Source organism: Microtus ochrogaster, chromosome 4 (assembly GCF_000317375.1).
Source record: "Microtus ochrogaster isolate Prairie Vole_2 chromosome 4, MicOch1.0, whole genome shotgun sequence".
NCBI lineage: Eukaryota > Metazoa > Chordata > Mammalia > Rodentia > Cricetidae > Microtus > Microtus ochrogaster.
In genome coordinates this window covers 13,666,827-13,681,755 of record NC_022011.1, presented here as the reverse complement: position 1 = coordinate 13,681,755, position 14,929 = coordinate 13,666,827, and the positions used below count along the sequence as shown (strand labels likewise).

General features: G+C 48.0%; 2 protein-coding genes across 4 annotated transcripts in view; one reads left to right on the top strand and one right to left on the bottom strand.

Moving 5' to 3' along the window:
• Window positions 1-583, top strand: part of Ccdc113 (coiled-coil domain containing 113) — a 24,679-nt gene extending 24,096 nt beyond the window's left edge. For all 3 annotated transcript variants that reach the window (XM_013354093.1, XM_026789899.1, XM_005345563.1), the window contains one exon: window positions 435-583. In XM_013354093.1, coding sequence (XP_013209547.1) covers window positions 435-521 — 87 coding nt within the window. In that variant the 3' untranslated portion in view covers window positions 522-583. The remainder of the gene's footprint in view (window positions 1-434) is intronic.
• Window positions 584-766: 183 nt separating this feature from the next.
• Window positions 767-14,002, bottom strand: Prss54 (serine protease 54). The gene is made up of 6 exons (XM_013354159.2): window positions 13,847-14,002; window positions 13,649-13,743; window positions 11,599-11,770; window positions 4,838-5,096; window positions 3,959-4,087; window positions 767-1,514 (listed from the first exon to the last, which is right to left on the bottom strand). The coding sequence occupies exons 2-6, from the start codon at window positions 13,707-13,709 to the stop codon at window positions 984-986; spliced, it is 1,152 nt and encodes a 383-aa protein (XP_013209613.1). The 5' UTR covers window positions 13,710-13,743; window positions 13,847-14,002; the 3' UTR covers window positions 767-983.
• Between the last annotated feature and the right edge of the window lie 927 nt (window positions 14,003-14,929).

Sequence of the window (14,929 nt, the reverse complement as noted above, 5' to 3'; positions counted from 1 at the left end):
CTCTCTCTCTCTCTCTCTCTCTCTCTCTCTCTCTCTCTCTCTCTCTCTCTGTGAGACAGGGTACCATGTATTCCAGTCGATTCTCCCCTAATTCACCCTAATATGTAGCTGAGGATAACCCTGAACTTTGATTTTGATCCCCTCTCCCACCTCTATTCCAATGTGTGGCGGGTGCTGTGGATTAGACGCAGGGCTTTGAGCATGCTGGGCGTGCACTATAGCAACTGAGCTACATCCCCGGCCCTAGAAAGGTCTTTTGGGTCTCCATTGCTCTGTGATGATGTCTGCCTGCAGGGTGCACCATGGGACCTTGGCCCCTCACAGGGTCATCTGCATGGCCAGCAGTTTGTAGGTGGCGGTGGCCTACAGCACAGGCACACACACCCCGTTTTTCCCAAGTAACCTTCTCCCATCTCCCCCTTTCTGTTTTGTAGATGTCTTTAAAGGGGTACCGAAAAGCCTGGAACAAAATGAAAATACCGGATGAGCAGCTTCAGACGATCCGGCCCCCAGGGAAATAGCCAGGAGCAGCCCATAGCTTGCAGACCCAGAAGTGACCTATTAAAGTACTCTAGTGTTTTCCAGTAGTGGGGTTCTCTCACTGTTCCCTGTGCCCAAATAGTGTCTATCCGTCCCCCTCCCCTGTCACTACCAAACCACATCTAAATGGTCACCAGCAGGGCCACATCTACCCGTGGGAACATCTTCCCAGCCTGGCCCCTGGAGCCATAACACTGAAAGAACCACAGGGCACTCTAACGGTTTGATACTTGTTAGCCCACATTTAGTTCGCAAGCGTAAACGAAGTGACCTTTCCCACATATGGGAGTGGGCCAGAGGAGGGAGAGCCAGCCCAGTGATGCTGTGGGGCCTGCCTGTGGTCGCCCAAGTGGCACCTATCAAAAGCGGACCCCAGAACAGTACCGTAGACGCCTAGCCCCGTGCACTCCAAGCTTCTTGTCTGTGGGGAGGTTAGCTGCTAGCTATACACCGCTGCCCAAGAAAACAAGCACGAGGGACATCAAGATCCTTTCTTGGGGCCAACACAGCCTGCTCTGGCCAGCTACAACCCCTTCTTTCCCCGCCTCCCCCCCATAGTAGTCGTAGTACATGGGTTGGATAGCCACTTTTGCAGGCCAGCCTGATTCCTGAAGACCGTTTGCCCTGAAGTTCTGCCCATTGTCTGTTGACTTGTCATACACAGTGGACAATTTTGGTCTTTGGGAGTGGGTTTGGGGCCGTTCAGTATGGCCGTGTACAGAATACGCATGCTTTGTCAGGGCAATATTTGATTCGTCAAAAAGGAACTCAGGGGGCAACTTCTCCCAGGACTGGAGCGAGGACAGGGAAGGGCCAGCCTTCCTCGCCTGGGCCATGATCCAGTTACTGTAGTCTTCCACACTGGTATACAGAAACAGGCCAGGGCACGAGTCGCCTCCATAGGTCATGATTCCTTTGAGGACCCAGAGATTCAGCTTCTTCACTTGGCACATCACAGGGCTTCCTGGTTCCCCCTGCAATAAAGGACAGGGGGCTTAGGTTTGAGAAAACCTTCTTTTTCTGTAGACACCAGAGGTCTGTTTTAGAAGGGTTTGTATTGATTCTCTCTGGAAACGGGCAAATTATAGGCTACCATTTCAAATTTAGACAGCCACCACCAACCACACCATGGGGACACTAGTGTCTCCTCTCTCCCTCTCTCCTCTCCCTCTTTTCTGTTTGCTTGTTTGAGACCTGCTCACAGATGACCGTGAACTCTGACCTCCCCCCCTCCACTCCACCTCCTCACGCTGGGAGTACAGACTTGCTACCACAACTGCTTTTTTTAATGCAGAGCTGGGGATCAAATCCCTGAAGCCAGGGCTTTATTCAAGGCAAACACCCACCAGCTGAGCTACCTCCCCAGTCCAGTTTTTCTTTGCATTATGCAAATTATTTGTGGCCTTGGCCAGATTGCCTGTAACAGCCTGGCTCGTGTTTCACTGTCTTGGTTTTTGCTAGCACTCTGATCTGGGGCTGTTCTGGGTCTCCAGCTTCCTAACACACATCCCAGCCACTAGTTACTCTTGCTCACCAGCCCTGCCCATCCTGCTGCCTCCCCTTTTTCCTGAGTTGTCCCCTGGGTCTCGGGCGTTCTACTGCACACACCTTAACTCTGCACACACCTTAACTCATGCAAGGTTCGAGAAGGCAGAGGCTTAGCACTCCGGGCTGGATTTGGAACCAGCGCAGGTGACCTGATCCCTTAGCGCCTGTGACACAAGCGGCGCTGGTGCTGGGCACGCAGCGTGCGCTCAGTCAAGTATTAGCTATGGCCGTCCCGAGGGCTTATAAAGGCACTAACTTTTCTGTAGGGAGTTGAGGGAATGCAGAAAGTCCCAAGATTCATTCCACCCCAGCCTCCCCCCCCCTTTTCAAGAGCCAAACCTCCACTCGTACCTCGTGGTCCATCTGGGTCTGAGATAGGGGAGGACTATTCACCCTCCTTGATTGTATGGCCCCCCTCACCTGGAAAAGCCAGGCAAGCTGGCCAACAATACGAACGTTGCTCTTGCTGTTTGGACTGAGCGAGCAGTGAGCAGTGTGGCAAGTGATAACAGCGAACCGTTTGCACAAATTCAAGGATGAGAAGCAGAGAGGCAAGGGTTGACCTTATCAGCCCCTTCTCATCTGCAGCCCGGGGAATGGCCTGCCTGGCGTGTCCCCTCCCTGGATACCTCCCCTTGCTCAGGACGTGTGGGTAGAGCAGAGGTGAGGGTGAAGGGTGGGAGGAAGGGGTGACTGAAAGCATGGCAGAGCTGAGGCATGCACTTTCTGCAAAGACACTGTCATGCCTGGGTGGTGAGAAGGTGAACGCAGGTTCCTGGGCAACGCAATGTGTGCGCTGCTCTGTGCTGCTCACTGCAGGGAAAGGACAGCACAGCAGTCCTGTGTTTTCTTTTTTTTTTTTTTTTCTGTAGTCTGCTATGTCATCTCACTCTGCCAGTTGGCAGAGGACTGAAATGTTGTTAGAGTTCTGGCTGGTCACTTGGGCTTGCTGAACGGCCATTGTCCATGACACACTCAGGCTGCTTGGGGTATAGTGAGGAAGGGTATAGTGTCCACCCTTTCCCGGGTCCCACCCCAAGCTGATCATCCTTGTGCTAGAGGAGAAAAATGGATGGGATTTAGGACACACAGTTTGATGTTTCTGACACAGTTGTGGGTACAGATGACCCCATCAAATGGTTTTGCTACTAACCTTAGGCACAGAATAAGCTCGGGTTTTTTTTTTTTTCTTTTGTCCCTGCCCCCACTTCTTCCCCACCTGACAGAGCTGTGATTTCTGGTCTCTGAAGTAAAGGGATCAGAGGCTACCAACCCAGGGCCTTCGAGGCAGCTCTGTCTTACCTCCTGGTGTCAGGGGCAGCTACCACGCTGAGGGACCCTCTCCCTTGACATCTCACAGATCCTCTAAGAGTTGTAAAAACTAAAAGGGAAAAAGTAAGGAGCAGCTCTGCTGGGCCCGAGGGACCCGTTAGTCCGATTCTGCCTGAGAAGTGCGGTGTTCAGGATCCAGACACCAGAGCCCATTTCCACGAGAGGCAGCTTTCCAATAGTTTGGTGACTGAAGTCACCAATAGATATTTCGTGAGCAGAATTCAGTTCAAAAGCTAAGGGTTAGTGGCTCGGGATACAGTACAAGCTGAACCAGAGTGAGGGCGAGAAAGCTTGGATACTGAGAGTCACGTGGGCTCAGGAGGCTGGCGGGGACACACAGCAGATTAGTGGTATCAAGTGACCACACTGTAGGGTTTGAGTACTTTCTGCCAACTGTTATTCCTACCAGAGACATGAACCTGTGGCACTGGCCCTACCGTTCATTCCCCATTCTGTAAGGAAGAGCTCCCAAGACCCCTTGGTGCAACCAATGATCAATGATTACTTTCAAGAGCTGGCTTCTACCGTGTCTTCTTACCAGGCAAACTTTGTATTCCTTATTTGCGTGACTGGCACATTCTGTATTCTGGTCTCTTTGTAAAGGACACAGGTCAATGTCTTCCACAGAGATTCTCCTCAGGATACTCATTGTCATGTGATTTCCTGTCTGGACCATGCAACAGAGAGCCCAAGAATTACTAACAAGAAGGCAGTCCTGAGTCAACCCACCAGCAACTCACATATCCAACCAGGAATCAACAGAAAATGTCCCTATACATCCCTTTTACCCATAGAAATCAGAACTCGTGTCTGAGTTTTTACTGGAAACTATCTTTGCTTTGAATTGAAATCTGTAAGCAGGCAGAGAACAATTCACCCCTCCTTCACACTTAAAGAATATACATTTTCGCCGGGAGGTGGTGGTATACACCTTTAATCCTAGCACTCGGGAGGCAGAGGCAGATGGATCTCTGTGAGTTCGAGGCCAGCCTGGTCTACAAGAGCTAGTTCCGAGACAGGCTCCAAAGCTACAGAGAAACCCTGTCTCAAAAAACCAAAATAATAATAATAATAATAATAATAATAATAATAATACATTCTCTTGTTTCATTCTTGTCCGAGAATGGCAGGAAATGGGTGGCTTAGGTAAGAATGTGCTTAGCCGTAATCCCCTTACTCCTCCCAATGCTTGTTAGGCAGCATGCTGCCTGTATACTTCCTGGGCATAGAACTAAAAAAAAAAAAATGGCCCGTGGAATATGGTACAAGAAAAGACCCCAGAAAGGCAACCACTGAGAATCAACTATAAAACCTCAAGCATTCTGAATGATTAGGATAGGCCCCAGAGAAGTTCCTCTGAGTCCCCCCTCACTGCCAGCACACACACAGCCTCCTCTAGGAGAAAGAATGCATTAACTGCAGACGTGGGGTTCCATCCTGCCACCCAGCAGTTTCTCAAGGTTGGTGGTTTCTGTAGCTTTTTGTCCAGGAAGCAGATGGACTGGACCATGTCATCGAAATGTATGGCAGATTCTGTCCTCAGGAGGGCTATGTCATTGCTCCTGGAGCTCTTAATGAAGTTCTCATGGGGGATGATGGTGCTGACTGAGTACTCTGTGTGATCAACCTTTCTGGGGTCCATGTTGGCTATACCGACAACAGCAACGACCTTCTTCCTAGAGAGACAGACAGCAAAGGGCCTTTGAGAAGTCGAGGCAGCGACAAAGCTTCACACTTCCCTCATTCCTCATTTTTTATGTTTTTCATTTTCAACCTGGCATTCTCATCTAACTCAATCCCTGGGTATTTTGTCTTTGTTTTTAACTTGTGTGTGTGTGTGTGTGTGTGTGTGTGTGTGTGCATGCGTGAACACACATGTGTATGTGTGTGTGAATGTGTCCCACTTGTGCCTGCCAGAGTCAGAATGTATTGGATTCCTTAGAGTTGGAGTTAGTAATGGTTGTGAGCTCCTCGATGGTGCTGGGAACTGAACTTGGACTCTCTGGAACAGCAAGAAGCGCTCTAACTGCTGAGCCATCTCTCCAGCCTCCAATTCAGTTTTTACTCAAACCTTTGAACTCAGTCTCCAGGGAATCTCTTCTGAATTTCTAGATTTGTGTTCTCCCTTGTGAGCCTGATCTCTTGGGGGATTCTTCTGTTCTGATAACCATTTATCTTACCATGCAAAGATCATCTGTTCACATGTTCTTGGGTGACTTTTCTGTATGAATAGTTTTTGTTGTTGTTGTTTTTAACATAGCTCAGTGATTAAGAGTACTACCTGCTCTTTCAAAGGTTCTGAGTTCAATTCCCAACAACCACATGGCCGCTCACAACTGTCTGTAATGAGAGCTAGTGCCCTCTTGAGGAAGAGACCAGGTCAGCCATCCTCATCAACCTAGACCATGAAACCCAGTATGAACCAGTTCAACAGAACTGCCATATACGGGCTGCCCATACATGCTTCAGCATTGGCAGGGCGTACATTTCATTCATTCATTTCATTTCAATACAAAATATGTACTCATAACTCTCACTCACTGTCTCAGCACTTAACATCATTTTGTTGTTGTTGTTGTTTTCGTTTGTTTTTGTTTTTCGAGACGGGGTTTCCTGTGTAACAGTCCTGACTGTCCTGGAACTCGCTTTGTATACCTGGCTGGTCTCAGATTCACAAAGATCCGCATGCCTCTGCCTCCTGAGTGCTGGGGTTAAAGGTTGCCGCCACCACTGCCCAGTCTCTTGGTGCAGCGTCTCGCCTCACATACTCTGTGCGTGCGTTTGGGGAGGACATGGCTTTACAGAGGCAGGATTAAGTTGGGTGTTCTCTACCTCTCCCCTCGGGACTCACCCAAGAAACGATACGAATGTAAGGCAGATGCATACACCCTAAAACCATAAAGAGGACTCAGCACTCTGCCATCTGAGGAAGGGCTGGCACACCCAGCAAAAGACAACCGGGAGTGGCAGGTGACACCTGCTGCCGCTGAGCTCAGCAGCAGCCCGGTGAGAAGGCTCTCAGCAGAAAGGCAGATAAGAAAGCAAGTCCTCTTCCAGCAGGAGGAGAATGGAAAACAATGAAAGACTTAGAAAGTGGGCCAGGAACAGTGACCAATGAGACAGAAGTCAGCCGAGTTGTCTTCTGTGTCTGCTTTCATTTTCTTCTGTATGTGTGCAGGGTGTGCATGTGTGTGCACATGCATGTGCACATGTGCGGAGGCCTGAGGTTGATGCTGGGAAGCGTCCTCAACTGGTCCTTCAATTTCTTCATCGAGGCGTGGGCTCAAGCCCAGAGCCCGCACACAGTCTCCCTAGGTGAGAAGAGTTAGGTCAGGAAGAACTGTGTGGAGCTGGTGAGGGAACAATCTGCACTTCGCCTCAAGAACGTACAGACCCTGCTTCATCTTACTCTCCCCCCCCCCAGGCTGGTGTCAGTCCTGGCACTGATGAAACCTAGCTGGAGCCAGGATGCAGGGGTAAATGCGGCTGTCACCCACACCAGAGCGGGGAGAGGAGAGAGTGGATCGCTGGTCACAGATGGGAGGATCCGCAGAGCTGGACATCCAGTCCAACAAAGATGAACTCTTTCTAAGGTTGAGCAAACACTTCATTGTCTAAGCCATGAAAGTCATGAAAATGAGTGAGGGTAATGGCGGAAGCTGGGATCGCAGGGGTGAGCCGGGCATCTCCCGGGTAGATAAGCATTCTTAGCCATACTGCTTAAAATCGGAATCACCTCAGACGTATTTAATACCAGGGTGGTGGTGGGAGGGGCAGAATGATGCCTACAGAGTCTTCCATGGACAAGAAATGTGAGTCATAAATAGGACAAGAATTGGGAGTGAGGGGGTTCTACAGAAATATCTTGCCATGATCTCAAAAAATGGGACCACAGTTGGTAGTAAGGCCTTTATTTTCGTATTTGGAGGTAGAGGTACCTAAGGCCTGATCCAGTAGGACCAGTGTCCCCTTCCCTTAAAAAAAAAACTTTTCTTCTTTTCATATGTATTGTATATGTGGTGTGTGTGTGTGTGTGTGTGTGTGTGTGTGTGTGTGTGTAGGACTGAGATTGATGTCAGGAATCTTCCACGTCTCTCTTCTGTCTTACTCTCACACACAAAAAAAGTAGCCATGTGAACACACACCTAGAAGGCTTCTGCCCATACATCCAGAAGGCAGCAAACCTGCTGACCCTCTAACCTTGGACTCTCTGGGCTAAATCATCTAGTTTATGGTATTGTGTTATGGAAACCTAAGCTGACTAGGGGAGAGAGAATTCCGTGTTAGTAGATATAAGAATCAATATAGAAAGATATATAGACATCCACAAACACATTATGCATTTAAAAAAATCCAAGAAGATGATGGCAGGCCATGGCACAAGGGGAAGAATCTAGTGACTGAGGGGATGGTTTCCCTACCTGACTTTGTTTCTTTGTGGATATTCAACAATATACATGGATTTCTACTTAAAAATGTAAATTCTGGCTCTTCTAGAGACAGTGTTGAGACACACTCTGAATGGTGTTTAACACACCATTGTAGGCTTTCCCACAATACAGTCTCTTACAAAACTAGGCTGTCTTGAACTCCTGGCCACAGGATTGTTTCCTTTTAAACCAAGAAAGTTGGGAAAGCACCAAAATCTGCATGTGGTATTGTTCCCTGTCAGACTCTGGGGTGTTCGTGCTGTAAGACCTGAAGTCCCTATGAGAGAGTCTAAAATAAAGCACGCCAGCAGAGCTTATGGTGGCTCCATGTATACTGAGTATGTCCATGGAAGATCAGGCACACTCCCTCCCTCATTGAGGAGCAGCAGGTTGTTGTGAAACTGTTGAAGGCCAAGCACAGAGTCAGAAAGTGAAATAACTGTGGAGTTTTTTTAAATAATAAAAGTCAAGGCTCTGTACACACACACACACACACACACACAAATCCTGACCAGTGTGAGGGTCAAGGGTGGACCATGAACAACAGAAGGTAATGAGAGCAGACTGAGCAAAATACAATGATACACATGCTTGAAAACACTATCATAAAGTAGACGTCTGTGGTACTCCAGTATCAGGAATGGGTTACATCTTACTGAGTCTACTGGCCAAAGGGTTCCCATGGAATCTCCCTGATGTCACAGACTATTTGCCAAGGCTGTCAGTTGCTCTCTCTCCACAATGGAAAGACCCTGTTGCTGAAATCATCATGTCATTGATCACAGAGAAGTTGATGTGGTGCCTGACTAGAAGCTTCAATCCTACTGACTAGTGTTCATGGCTTTGGAAGGCACTCTGCAGACTCCGGAGGGAAAAGGTAACCATCAGTATCAGCCAGTTATAAATCCTGACCTACAACAGCAACCTGCCTGCAAAATATAATGCTGCAATAGTGGCACAGATATCATGGGAGTAACCAACCACTTTGGGGTTGCTGAATTTAAGGCCCATTCCATGAGCTATAACCCATGCCATACAAAGTGGCCAAGAACCTGAGACTAGATAAGTCATGGGCCTAGGGGGAAACCTAGTATAACTATTCTGCTAAAGGAACATAGCAATAAAATGACTCCTGATGGCATATTCATAGATCTGTGTTTTGATCAACACATCAGAGAAGTTTTTTCTTGTAGTAGGTGGGAGTTAAGACAGAGACCCACAACTGGACAGAGAATAAGAGACTTAGGAACACTTACTCCCAAATGGGATGTGTTCATTAACCCCCTCCTCTCAAGGCTCAGGGATCTATGAGGGAGAGGAGACAGAAAGATTCAATAGTGATATTTTATTTATGTTTTAATAAATAAAGCTTACCTAAAGATCAAAAGGGCAACGTTAAGCCACTAGAGATCAGGGAGAGGTGACACGCACCTTTAATCCCAGGATTTGGGAGGCAGAGGCAGAAGGATCTCTGTGAATTCAAGGCCACCAGGGCTACACCAGATCAATGTAGAAACAAATCCAGGTGGTAGTGGCCTACACCTTTAATCCCAGTAGTAGAGGAAACATAAAATGAGAGGAAAGAGAGGCTTAGTTCGCTTAGTCTGTGGTAGCCCATCCTTGATAGAAGAAAGACTTCTCTAGTGGCTTGGATGCTTTGCTTTTCTGGTTTTTGAGTTGAACCCCAATTTCTGTCTCTGGGTCTTCATTATTTGTGCTACAAGATTGTAAGAGTCAGAGATAATGGACAACTCCAAGGGACCAATGTCTTCCAGATACAACAGGACAGGAGCACACACGAAGTCACAGAGACCGTGACATCACACAAGACTTGTTCAGGTTCCAGCCAGACAGGATTCCAGAGGGGGGGGAGTGGACACAGAAAATCCAAGGTTAGAGTGTCAGCAGGCTTGTTTCCTTCTGGACTTACAGCCCTAACCAAACCCTAACAATTGGTACCTGCTGGCAAAGGGGAAATCAGTGTATCAACCACACTCCAGGGAAGGTCCCATGCCCAAGAGTAGTTAGCCAACACAAAACCAGCTCAGTGATAATTTTGTGGACTGTCGTTTTCATTTTGTTTTGGTTGGCATTTTTTTCTAATCTTATTGATCTTTTGCTTGTTTGTTTTGATTTTTCTTTTTGAAAGAAAGAACAAAGTTGAGTAGGTAGAGAGGTGGAGAGGAGTTGGAGGAAGGGGGAAAACATGATTAAAATATATTTTACAAATAATAGTTAATAAAAAATAAAATGCCATAGGAAGTCTATTATTTTATATGCATACTAGAAGAAGAATAAATTTAAAAATATACAAAGCAAGTCTTAAAAATTCAGCAGCTAAAGAATATTCTATCAGGAGTTTACATTATAATTTCTTTAGCTGATTAAACTATTCTTTCAGGCTGGGGAGACAGCTCGGTGGATAAAGTACTCACTATGCAAGCATGAGGACCAAGGTTTGGATCCCTAGGATCCACATAAAAGCTAAGAGTCCTGCCTGCTATTCTAGCACACAGGAGGCAGAGATAGGGAACTCTGGGCAAAACCCAGCCAAATCAGTGAGCTTCGGGTTGGGTAAAAGACCCTGCACCAGTAAAGTAGAGAGCAATGGGGGAAGATACCCAATGTCACCCCAACACATGCACACATACACTTCACACGCATGTGCACATTACACATGCACAAGCAAAACCATCACAGGCTTTGTCTTTCACATCTACTATAGGAGAAATTAAGCAAGAATGTGCAAGACCATGCATATATCTGGCCGTCAGGGTGATGACATCACAAAGCTGAAACTTTCCATCCTTTCTCCATCTATGCAATGGATATCACACTCTTTCACATACAGCGTGCATAAGAAATTATATTATCATGCTAGTCTATGATAACTGGAAATTCACTTTTATTTGGCTGGTTTTTTGTTTTGTTTGTGTTTGTTTTTGAGGCAGAGTCTCATGTAGCCAGGCTGGCTTTAGACTCAACATACAGCTAAGGATGAAGACATTTTAATTCTTGACCCTTCTGCCTTCACCTTCCAAGTAGTGGGCTCCCAGGCCTGTGCCAAAAATCCCTCTTAGATGTTTACTTTTATATTCTAGCATTTTCTGTGTAATTAGTGAACAACTTTGTGTGGTATTTCTTCCCTAGTGGTTGAAATTATCCCATTACTGCCAATCCTCAAAAGTTAAGGTCGGCTATTGGACTAGAAGTGAAGTATTCTATAGTTTATGAAAATATTTTGGAATGTTTGCCAAATATTTCCTTTAATCATATTTATGATTTTTTCTTATCTGTACGAATTTGAGCTTATGGTATATAATTTGGAGAACACAGACAAGAACAATTGGAGGACAGAGTCATGTTCTGAGCACCCAGAGAAAAGCATCTAGAGGCATGTCTGATTTCCTTCAGCTTTTCTCTGTGCCCTTCTGTCTGTAGCAGTAACATTTACAAGGCCCAAGGAATCCTGCTGACTTCCTTAACTTATCCCGGAAGGACACCTGGTGGATAGAATTAAAGAATCCGCATCTCTGCAGTTGCGGCAAAATCCCAAGTGGACTTCCTAGATACAACAAATGACGTCTTGCTTTTTACTGGTGCCACTTCTCGTTCCTCACAGTAAAGTCCCACGAGCCACTGGTGACCTCAGGACCTTGACTCAGGCGAGTACACCCAGAGGTGAGTAGGCCCCACCATTCCCCAGGCCTGCAGCGGACCCTCCCAGCCCTCCCTCTGGGGCACTAGCCTGTCCTGGAGAGCCGAGGCGCTGCTGAGGATCCAGAACTCGCTGAGAATGCAGCCGAATGCCAGGTGGGTGTACTCTTGGTCCTGTATGGACACCACCCAGGGGAACTCGGTGCTGCTCACGAGGTTCTCCTTGGACTCGTCCTCGATGTTGGCTTTCTGGATGCCACAAACTGCAGAGGGAACAAAAGTCTCACTAAGTGGCACCTGGGGGCCCGGCCATTTCCCAGCCCTCGGGACTCCTGTTTTGTGGGCTGTTTTGCTTGGGGCTGACTCTACAACCCTGATGCTTTCGTTCCTCCCCGGAGATTGTCCACATAAAAGACTCTTGCTAATACCTCTGAACCCTTTCCAAGTCTTCCTAGACCCTGCTACTGGCACTCTTCGGCCTAGCGCAGTACCTCTTGGTAGGCCTTGTCTGGCATTTTTCATTCAAAAGTGGGTGGCAAAGGGACCTCTAGGCATTCTTGTTTAGGCCTTTCCTTAAGGAAAAAAACCGTGCTGCTTGCTTTCCCGGCTCTCCTCTCACAGTGTGAGGTGCAGTTTTCCAGCTTTGCGATGGCATCACCCTGACGGCCAGATGTATGCACGGATTTGTATATTCTTGGCCTTTGACCTTTTCTAGTTTCATTTCCACTACAGTAGATGTGAAAGGTAAAGCCCGGGATGGGTAGCTCTAATCATCAACTTGATGCAACTTCAAATCACTTGGGAAGAGAGTTCTGTTTGTTTGTTTTTCAAAGCGATTTATTTATTTTTGTTTTATGTTCATTGGTGTTCTGTCTGCATGTATGTCCCCTGGAACTGGAGATACAGACAGTTGTGAGCTGCCATGTGGGTGCTGGGAATTGAACCCCGGGTTCTTTGGGAAAACAACCAATGCTCTTAACCACTGAGCCATTTCTCCATCCCCGGGAAGAGAGTCTCAGAGAAGAATTATCTAGATAAAGTTGGAGTGAGAACATGTCTTAGTTACACAGACTGCCTGGACAAAACCAAGGCTACTTCAGAAATACCAACAATGACATCCCTTGTCCATGCTCTGATTTTTCTCTGGAGACATTGATGATTTGTAATATTAGCCAATCCTCCCCAAGCCAAGAACCTCCATATATGTGACAACATTCCTTTTTCCAAAATGTTATTTGGGTGCTGGGGAAGCAGCTCAGTAGTAGAGTTCCTGCCTTGCGCCCCATTCCACTGCCAACGCCATGATGAGAAAATGTGGTCCAGACCAAGGGTTTGGTCTGGGTCTCAGCTATGGCTTAGTAGGAGAGATGTCATGTCTGTGTTTCTGAGCATCTCTTGGTCTCCTTGGCAGGTAAGAGTAGACTGAGGAAGGTGTGGGGTCTTTGCATAGTGTGTGTGTGTGTGTTCACCGATCAAACCAAAGGCACCAAAGGTAGACAAAGCCTACTTGAGTCGTCTGTCCCCTGTTCACCTGCCTTTTTCCACGCTGGGCGTATTAGTCCTGAGCAGCCTACAGGTCAGGGAGGAGGGGACCATAGCAGCCATTTCTGCTGCCTGAGAGCCCAAGAGACCTCTGCTGCTGTGGTACTAGCTGGTCCTCATCAGGATCACAGTTTACAGAGCCCAATGTACTCCAGGGGTGGGCAGGGTTGAGCTGAATGTAGGAGGTAGTTCTCACACTGACCCCCCTGCCCCATAGGCCATTCTGTGCCCTAGAACTGATTTTCCTATCTCACACCCTTAGAATCAGACGCACACCCATGCCCTGGGACTCTGCATGACCTAGATCCTGTCATTCAAACATGCCACCCAGGCAAAATTCTGGGGATTGGCTTTCTTGCCAAGTGAGTCCCTCTCTGGGCATTAAGGGCCACTCCATTTTCCGGGGTGACGCCTCCACCCCACTCACCCCACGGAAAGGCCTTGGGAAGGGAACAAGGGCCACTCCATTTTTGGGGATGGTGCCCCCACCCCACCCCACCCCACAGAATGCCTTGGGAAGAGAGCAAGGCCCACTCCATTTTCCGGGATGGTGCTCCCACCCCACCCCACCCACCCCACGGAATGCCCTGCACACTCACTGGCAGATGACGAGTGGGCCATGTACAGCAGGACCAGCACCAACCCTCTTATCTCTGCCATCCCCAGAGAGAAACGCAGTGAGCACCATGGGCAGCTGGGGAAGACAGAAGACTCTTGACTCCATCACCTTCCCACACCCGGAGGGGGCGGTTCCCATTGAAGAAGCCACCAAAGGTCCCCAGATGAGGCAGACTGACCTGTCACATCCCCAGCTCTGGGTTCTGTGCAGACAAAGGCGGGAAGCGGCTGTCTGGCTCCAATGCTTGGCTTGCGGTTTGTGAGCTGGCCCAAGGAGAAACGGTAGTCTGCTTTCTCCAGTTTTCTCCGCAGAGCAGCCTGGGGTCTGGGGTCTGGCTGTGTTAGAGAAGAGACTTGGTTCTCTAAAGAGGGTTGGCTTTTGATTTGTGGAATTCAACCCCTGCTTTAACTGTATAGCCAGAAAACACTGCTAGAAAAAAAAAAAGACAGGGTTTTGGTGGGCGCTCCCTTAGGATGAGTGTCTCACAGGGGTCTCACCCTCCCTATTAGAACTCACATCAAGTCTTGCCGGGATGTCTTCACTAGTGACAGTCTCAGCATTTAGCTCAATCCATTCGTATAGCCACCCTAAACACAGGTGCCCTCATAATCCCCGTTTTACAGACTCAGAAACTGACACTCAGAGTCCTTCCCTGAACTGTTCCCACTAACGAAGAAATGAACTCACTGTGGCCTTATGCAGGAGAGTTCTGCAATGGAGTTTCTTCTGCGCCTTGGGAAGAATGTTCCATTGTGGCATCATGGTTACCACGGCATCTCTCAGCAAACATTTGGATTTAAGAGAAACAGGGTGAAACCTGGCCTCGATGAGGTTATTCTGGAAGATGCCTTCTGGGTATGGCTACAAAGCCTCCCCTGTGCAAGATGACAAGGTCCTTGGTTGTAGCCACGGCTACCTCCCGCCCATCACCTGCCTCCACTTAGACAAGCTGCCTTACAGACCGAGTGCGTCTCCAGTCCCTCGTACTGCCAGGTTGGTTTCTTGGAGATGGAGCCTAGTTTTCTTCCTCCATGATCTCAGCTTGTGGGTCCAAGATAAACTACTGGATAGTCCTAGGAAACCATGTAGCCTGGTGGGTTCTGCTCTCCAGCTGCTGAGAGAAGCCTTGGTTCCTACAGCTGCTAGGATTGGATGAGAATTGACAACGTCATCGTAAGATAGAAACAGAGAGGGCCTGCTGGCATGAGCTCTCAGGAGAGATTCACTTGGTGGGCAACAGTGACCATAGAGAGGTTTGGGG

Coding starts and splice junctions, on each gene's coding strand:
- Prss54 (XM_013354159.2), bottom strand. CDS start 13,709: ATGGCAGAGATAAGAGGGTTGGTGCTGGTCCTGCTGTACATGGCCCAC. Junction 4,088..4,837: donor GATGGAACCCCACGTCTGCA/GTTAATGCATTC, acceptor TGCATGGTCCAG/ACAGGAAATCACATGACAAT. Junction 1,515..3,958: donor AGGAATACAAAGTTTGCCTG/GTAAGAAGACAC, acceptor CCTTTATTGCAG/GGGGAACCAGGAAGCCCTGT.